The 8,531-nt window shown below is 45.4% G+C and overlaps 1 protein-coding gene across 1 annotated transcript; it reads right to left on the bottom strand.

Annotated features, from left to right (window-relative positions):
- Positions 1-872: 872 nt before the first annotated feature.
- On the bottom strand, positions 873-1,506 carry LOC127330736 (uncharacterized). Its single transcript, XM_051356851.1, has one exon. It carries the CDS (start codon positions 1,440-1,442, stop codon positions 1,104-1,106), a length of 339 nt encoding a protein of 112 aa, XP_051212811.1. The 5' UTR covers positions 1,443-1,506; the 3' UTR covers positions 873-1,103.
- Between the last annotated feature and the right edge of the window lie 7,025 nt (positions 1,507-8,531).

Below are 8,531 nucleotides of genomic sequence, written 5' to 3'. Positions count from 1 at the left end.
TGCGGCGATGGGCGGGCCCCGATCTGGGCCTGTCGGGCCATGTGGGCCGCTGTTGGCGTTGGTGGCGTCTCCGTCTTGGCGCTAGGGTGGCACGGTGCTGGCCATGGCTTTGAGCCGTGTTGGCAGTGCGGTGGCGGCTTCGGGTGGTGCGAGGAGTTCATGTCTGCGGTCTTCGGCGTTCGTCCTCGAGCCCCGTGTTGATCGGCGTCCCCTCTATGTGGCGTTCCGGCGGCGCCCACGGTGATCTTCGGCGGTACTCCGTTGGCTTCGGGCTGTGCTGCCCTCTGCGCGTCGGTTGGCCAGGAGGTTGCTCAGCGGTTGCAGGTGGTGGTTTATGCCGGTCCTTGTTGGCGGGCGCGAGGTCTTGGAACTCTTCGCTGGGCGAAAGCTCTGTCTTGGCGGCTGGCCAGGACCGACGACGGTGACGTCTGTGGGCGCCGCATACTTCTTGAAGGCGTCGTCGAAGTGGGTGGGTGTTTCTTGTTCTCCGCTCGGGCTCTTCGGGGGAAACCCTAGATCCCTCGCGGGATCGGGCGTGGGCGGCGCTCTTGCGTCGGTTTGCCTCTTGGGGCCTTGTTATGGATGTCCACCGGACAAAGGGACTTGTGGAGTGTTTTGGTGGTTTCGGCGGAGGCGGGTTCGTCCTCGGCCAGGCGGGGAGCGGCCTCGGGGGTGTGGTAGTTAGAGTTGTGGTTCCGGTCTTTCGCCTCCGCCTGTTGCGTTGAGGTGTGGTATCGACCTGGCTGGTCGTCGACCCGTGTGGAGCGCAGCCTCGGGGTTGGCGTGTGGTGTCGTGTTGTACGGTTTTTCGGCCAGTTTTTATCGGCCAACTCTTTTCTCCTATATTAATGAAAGGCAAAGCTTTTGCTCCGTTTAAAAAAAAACATTGTGAGCAAATCATGCACCGGCCTGTTGAGGACCTTGCCTGTGCATAAAGCATGTGCATTCATTTTAGTACAACAGATGGGGAGTACGTTTTATTCCTGCACACAGCATACACTCGTGCTCCGATCGACGGGTAAGATTACTGGCTACGAACTACTACTAGTAGTAGAAAAAACACTAGCGCTAGATCGTCCTGATATCTTCTGTCCGATCACTCTCTAGATATACTTGTTGTAGTTGGCAGCCGGGTACGCGCCGGTGCCCGGGTAGGCTGGATCGGCAGCGACGGGCGTGTGGTTGCCGTGCGGGCCGGTGAGGGGCACGCGCGTGCCGTGGTGTGCAGCGGCGGCCTCGGCGCGGTGCTCGGCCTTCTCCTGGTGCTTCTGCGCCTTGGCCTGGGCCTTGTTGGCGCGCGTCTCTTCCTTGGCCATCTCCTTCTCACCGTGCGTCGTCGCGGTGGCCTTGCCCGTCTTGCCCTGCGCCTTGGCCGTGCCCTCGTTCACCTTCTCCTTGGCCGAGCTCACCATGTCCTTCACCTTCACCTTAGCAGTCTGCATCGATCTTCGCTGCTATTCCTCTTAAGAGTACGTGTTCGAGTATATATGCTTTGTTGGGTGTCTTGCTTCTGTTGGGATGTGCCGGTGCTGTGGTGGATTTATAGGCGAGGGTGGGTTGGACAGGAATTGTGGCGCTGTGGCATCCGGGTTCTGTCGGGCGCGAGACGTGTGCTGGTAGGTTGCGCGCATGCGTAGCTTGAAGAGCAAGCGGGAGTTGCACGTCGCGGCGTGAGGTGGCGCGAAGGCTAGGATTTGGGCGGGTGCTTACGCCGCGTGGCGCCCTCATGAAGTGTCGTGTGCACCTGCAATGGAAGACGGTGCCTGCTGTGCTGAGCTAATGTGTCAAGCACGTCAGATGAGGGAGAAAGCATACCGAACCGGTACGCGAACCAAACGAAGTGATACAGAGACGACGGCGGCCACAACACGTCCAGGGTTCATTCTTCTCGCCGGTGATGCCGCAGGTTTGTTCCGTCTCCGGTTGCCTCGTAAATTTGAAGGTTTAGCGAATTACAGCTCCATGCTCTAGCGGGGAATTTTCGTTTTTAATTTAGGTTGTTTTTTAGCACCTTTTTCGGAGGATGATGAGTTGGCACCTACATCCTGAAATTAGAATAAGATCCTCCCCACCTTATTCGTGTTTCAGTGGTGCGTCTATCGTTAATGAAGGACACATGAAGTTGTGTGCCCGGATGGTCTTCTTGGGATTCAATTGATTTTTGTGTTTGTTGGTGTGGTTTTATATCAATCTGTTCCGATCTACAATCTAAAGGTATAATTGTTGCACCCCCATGGGGCTCTCACAGCGATTCTCGATTCTTGGTCGTCGGATCTTCACATCGAGTCAATCTTGTCCGTTGATTCTAGGCAGAAAACAAGTGTTCAGATTGGTCCTCCCGCTAGCTAACCCCATGCAACAGCCATGTGTTACCCGCCAGCAACTGCGCGTGGGTTCCACTTCTGTCCGGGCCCGCACGTCGGTCACTCGGGTCGATTTCGTCCGGTCAGACTTGCCTTCGGGTCGGGAAAAAGATCTCCACCCGCAGGGGTAGATTGGGTATTTCCTCACACCGCGACCAGATCAGGCAAAACTGCAGCCCGTGGTCCAAAACCTAACCAGTCGTGCTCCTCCCCCAATCTCTTCGTTCTCCACCGCCGCCTCCCCATCCGCTGCTCCCCGCCGCCTCCCCATCCGCCGCTCCCCGCCGCGGCCGCCGTCGCCCCGCTCTGCCGCCGCTTCTCCCTCCTCTGGCCGATCTCCGTCGTCGCCATGGCTGGCCAGGAGCAGGGCGCGAGCGCCGCCTCCCGTCGTCGCCATGGCTGGCCCGGAGCAGCACCAGTCTTGGGGGCAACCGTCGCTTCCCATCGTCTCCATGGCTGTCCAGGAGTAAGGCCGACCCAGCCGCCACTCCCTCTTTCCCTCTCTCCCGAGGCCGACCTCGTGGGAAGCTGCGCTCTGCTCCTCCCTCTTCTCTCTTGGCGAGGAGGCAAAAGGGATTGACGGATCTAGGCAGGCTCCCAGCTGCAGCCTCGTCCCTCGCTCCATCTCCATCGAGGGAGTGAGCTCGAGGGCAGCCAAGATCAGAGGAGGCGTCCTCCATGGCGGATGTACGGACAGGCCAAGACCAGAGCGTGAAGGTGATGTCTGCCACTCTTTCCTAGCTCTCTCTTGTTTTCTATGTGGATTGGAATTAGCAGATTTTCGTTTCTTTTCTAGGGCTTTGAATTCCTCAGTGTTCGGTTGTGCACTTGACTCATTGGCAATAGGCAGCATGGTTGGTCTCCTTTTGTTTTTGTTTGATCCCGAGTACTATATAATCGATTATTATTTGAGATCCTCCTTCTACTTGCATATGTTGCAGTGACATGTGATCTTTTGATTCATTTCACTATTCAATTTTTCCCTGTGTTGTTTGCAGGATATTATTCAACAATCATTAATTGAGATTAATTATTTCTCAGGTCTCTTTAGAATGATTTAAAGGGTAATCCAACATTTAACTGGACCATTTATTTGTTAAACCGGTACATTAATTATTCATCTTTACTATATATTCTGCCAGTGTGCCAGTCCACTGAACTTTCAGTTTAGATCTGACCTTCTACTACAACACACAAGCCGAGAAAGTAAAATGCAAGATTCTACTTGTGGTTTATTTTTGTGAACTTTTCCCACATAGGAGTTTAAGAACAGAAGTGTCGTATTATTCAATATTGACTTTGATGCAGGTTTTGGAGCTAAAGACCATTAGCTGCTACGAGCTAAGACTTCATACATATATACTTTTCTTTGTAAGCATTTTCATAGACTGGCATTTCTATGTATTGCATTTGCTTGGATGATTTGTGTCTCACTGAAGATAGCTTGATTTGCAGCTTCCTAGCATCAATTGGCATTTCTATGTATTGCATTTGCTTGGATGATTTGTGTCTCACTGAAGATAGCTTGATTTGCAGCTTCCTAGCATCAATATTACAATAATCATTGATATCTGGTCCAAACTGGAAAGGTCACATTATCGGACAAGGGTAGAGAAGGATCAGTAGAACATGAATGGGCTACATGCCCATCTATTTTTGTGATTCAAGAGGTGGCCGCCTCCCTATCTACCTCTCGGAAGTGGCCGCCGTGGTACTTGATCGTGGCCAAGCGATTCAGCGCCGAGGTCATCGACCTCACCAAAGAGATCTTCTCTTACAAGGTACTACTTTCCCCTCTCATGTCTCTCCCCTCTTCCATTTACCCATCAGAGATGCAATAGTTCACTGGCAAGCACAAAACGTGACCCAGTAGCTGCTTTTTTTTAGTAGTGTAACGAGTGATGCTTAGTTACTGGCATGTATCCATTTGGCAGATTCGTTAGGGGCTCCAGCTTGACGAGTGCATCTATATCAATTCCATTCACGGCTGATGCTAATCAAAATAATAGATCCTTAGTTCAATGTATGAATTTCGACCCTCCACGCGAAGTGAACTGCTGTGTGGTTTAAATAACGAGTCACTTGCAGATCAGTTTATTTTCTTGCATTATTTTTCATGATATCATTTACACCTTTCATGTTTATTAAGGGAGAACTCAATCCTAAACTTGCAATGGTACATGCTAATGCTAGAAATACTGTATTAATGAACTAATCATCTGAATTTTGTTTTCTGATAAAACCTACTCTTCTCTTTAGCAGGGTAATGCTACTTCAAACTGATGCTTCTTTGTACCATGTTCATATCATCTCTTTCATCGCTTGCGATGAAGTAATAGTATATTTATAATCATGAACTAATCATTCGGAGTGGTGGAATTTCAAATACTATTGCTTTTCCATTTTGTCATTTGCATCGTCTTTGATAGAAGGTAAAGCTTTTCCATTGAAAAATACACCATGCTTACTTTCTGTCGTGATAGGTTTTCTTCTTTTATGATCTGAATATGGCTTTGCTTTCTCAAATCTGCAGGCGTGACATTATTGGAGCCATCTCCTGGTACTTTCTGTGTTGTATCCTAATAGTAACCTCGCACGCAATGCTATAATGCAGGCCCTTGGGCTTGTCAAACTGTCTCCAGGGATTTGAAGCTCCATTTAAATTATGCTGCGGTCAGGTTATCAGGTGAGCCTATGTGCTTATTCACATTAATTTTTTTTATAGCAGATTTCATTGTATCCAAGAAACCTAAGTAATCAGAAGTATGGCTCACTCATGTGAGTCTTATACATTAGGGATATTCATATACAATTACATTGAAGCCGGTACTAACTTCTGCTACTCTAGGGATTTTTAAATATTGATGACAGTGATTCTTCTGCTCAGATTATCCAATGCCTATGTTTTAGGTTGTGTGATTTTATTGTTGTGGATGCAAAGATTATCCAATGCTTCCAATTCTCTTTTTTTTTCCTGAGTTATTTCCTGTCACACGGTCCTAGGCAACTGATGCTCATTCCCTCTATTTTTCATATTAGTGTGAACCAGATGAATCGTATGTATCCTGCCAGTAGGAATTTGCTTGATGTTCTACACGAAGGGCGCATATATGAGATTGGTAGATTCAGTCGTGCTACCAAGATTGATCCTGAGCAGCTTGTGGGTATGTTCCTTTCTTTTTATCCTTTTTGATTTCAAACTACCTAGGCGTTGCTCTCTTCACCCTAACACAAATATTTTTTTCTTTTGCTATCCAGGTGTCATTGGCACAATTGCTGCAATCTCTGATATTTTGGTTTACACTTTACCAGGAAGGATTCAACATTTAGTGATATAAGAGACGCAATCCTCTCTGATCAAAGGTTGGTTGTCATTGATTCTCGTGTCTTCCCAATCGGTGTGCTGATCCTTTTGCCAACTTGTGGCGCGCTTTGCTTATGACTTGGAACTGTTTGGTCATGACATTTTGCTTGCAAATTACATGTTCAAGGACTCGTGTCTCAGCTGAATTTATTAGATATAGAACTTACCATGTGGGTTTGGCCATTCTGCTATGGATGTCTTACTGATTAATCACCTGCTATCCTACATGTCGTGCCGCTGCCGCCGCCATTGTGTTCTCCGGCATCGGTGCCGCTGGGAGGGCTCCTCAATAACACCAAAGCAGGGAGGTCGCCCTGCTAGGAGGGGCTTAACCGTGGGCGAGCGCATTGTCCTCCACGGCGCAATACACTTCGGAGCATGTTTTCGTTGAGCCAATACAGATGTATTTTTTTATCTCTAACGTTGTTATGTACATATAGGTGGGCAATCTATCTTTTACTATTTCACAAGAGTTGGAAGTTTGTCAGTTAAAGTCAAGTTGGTTCCAACAAGCTAATACAATACTGGTCTTTCAATGGTAGCTAATTCAGTACTGGTTTTTAAATTGTTCTTGGGAGAACTTTTTGGTTAAGCCAATGCAGATGGATTTGTTTTTAAATCTGTTGCATTGCTGGGTGCAAAACTTGCACAGTGCTATATAGGCCAGGAAAAATTTCTTTTATTGATGTTGAAGTTAGAAGCTTAATAGTTAATATCAAGGCTATTATATGTTGAAGCCTTTTGTGGTTCCAACTAGCTACTTCAGTGCTGGTTTTCTAATGGTTGCTACTACAGATGTTCAATTGACTCTGTCCAACAGCAGTTTGATTAGGTCTATTTTGTTCTGTCCAGTATTTGATGTGTTTTTTTACTTATGCATGCCTCATTGTTGCTCTATTGTTGCTTATTAATTCTTCCCTCTTTTGTAGCTTGGTTAGTTTAGATTAGCTCCATGGTTCATGTTGAAAATGCAGGACTATTACTATTTTGTGTGCCATTACCTGTTCGGCCCAAACGAAACCCTTACTTGTGTTATGGTTTATTGTCTTCTCAAGTTGTAGTTGATTATTTTCTTTCTGTCCAAGAATAATTTTGAGATTAGGATGTCTTGATATGAGTGCTTGAGCATGTTTACTGGTTCTGCATAGTTATATTTTTTTAATAAAAAGGTCCTGGTTGTATTTATAGATAGTTTTCGGTTCAGTTTTGCCATTGTGCTTGATGTGGGATGAAAATATCATGCAACATGTGGCTAAGGTTTATCTGTTCCTTGCTTTTGTTTTGCAGATGTTGAAGCAGCGAGAGGATGAGCTATGCATTGTCCTAATATCATTTTAGATTGGTTTATATACATACGACATTTAGAATATATATCTTCTTGCAAATAGGAAAGACGTATGTCATGTGATTCTATTATTTCTTCTCGTTCTTTATGTGACAATATTTATTTGGTTAAAATGCAAGAGTTGTTTACTCTTTAGCTTCATTGTTTTAGAATCAGAACTAGACTGTTCATGCTTAAAATGCAAGAGTTGTTTATGTGAAAACACTTATTTGCATAATTTATTTCCTTGATGTTTCTTTCTAATTAAGCTAATGCTCTTATCTGAAAATTGTTTTAGGATAGTCGATATTTCATTTAGTTAAACCTTGTGGTTCCCATTATGTCCTTGTGTGAGTTCACCCAACAGTTTTTATACTCTGCAAAAATGCACGCTACTCTTAATCGTATATATATATCCTTAATACAAGCGAAACTGATACTTCCTTCAGATGTATTCTGGAGCAAGAAGACGAATGCCAGAATTTCGACAGCAACAGTTACAGCATTCTGGAATTCTCCAACAACACCAAAGGTGGTTTCACTTGCTAATGTTCCCATAATTTGATCGGTGACGGCTACAGGACAGGCGCAGGCTGCACCAAGGCGCTCAATCCATCTGGTAATGTTTTATATCCTGGAATATTTATCAGTTAGCCATAATAATGTCTAACTTCTTACTTAGAAAATCAACCAAAACATATATGGCCTGAATGTACTTAGCAATTCACACAGTATCAAAAGCTACAACTCAGCTACTGGCACTACCTCTGTTTCATTTTACATGTTTTGGATAATGGGTGCAGTCTCTAATATACATTAGATTTGACCATTTTATTTTACAAGTACACATTAGTCAAAATAATTCTGGAACTGTAGTGAAACTGAAAGTATTTCTGATGACAAATGTACCTACTACATTTGCACATGAACATCCAATACTTTCACGTATATTTGTGAAGTTTTAAAATGTTGCTTGCATCCTAAAACCACATTTTAAAGAGAAAAGATAAAGTACTACCTAGCCTCTTCATGCAGCCATCATATCCATTTTACTTATATTTACTCCAAACTGTAGAAACATATTATATATGTTTATCTTAAGGTAGAACTACTTCAGGTTTTCAAGCGCTGATGTAGACATGGATATGTCCGGGCTACAGTTAGTAATTTCAGAAGATCTAATAGTACCATTTTCTTCCCATGGAGGTTTCCCTATGCAACACCCGCAAGGTGTGGTAAAAAAGAGTATTTGCTAACCAGTCACACCGGAGACTGAATTATTAGTGCTACTGACAATCTATGGCTATCTATTAGGTTTGAGTGTTTGAACTCATCCTAAAAAGAACCCCTGCATTTACTCGGAAGTACTGCAGTGACGGGTAATGGGTTGGTGTACGCGATTGTCCTCCAGGCAAGAGTGGTGCTGGCTGGAAAAAAGGAAGTGGCTGTCAAAAGCACTTTCCTCTATATACTGCTTTAG

Source organism: Lolium perenne, chromosome 2, assembly GCF_019359855.2.
Source record: "Lolium perenne isolate Kyuss_39 chromosome 2, Kyuss_2.0, whole genome shotgun sequence".
Classification (NCBI taxonomy): Eukaryota; Viridiplantae; Streptophyta; class Magnoliopsida; order Poales; family Poaceae; genus Lolium; species Lolium perenne.
This window is presented reverse-complemented; position numbering and strand designations above follow the sequence as displayed.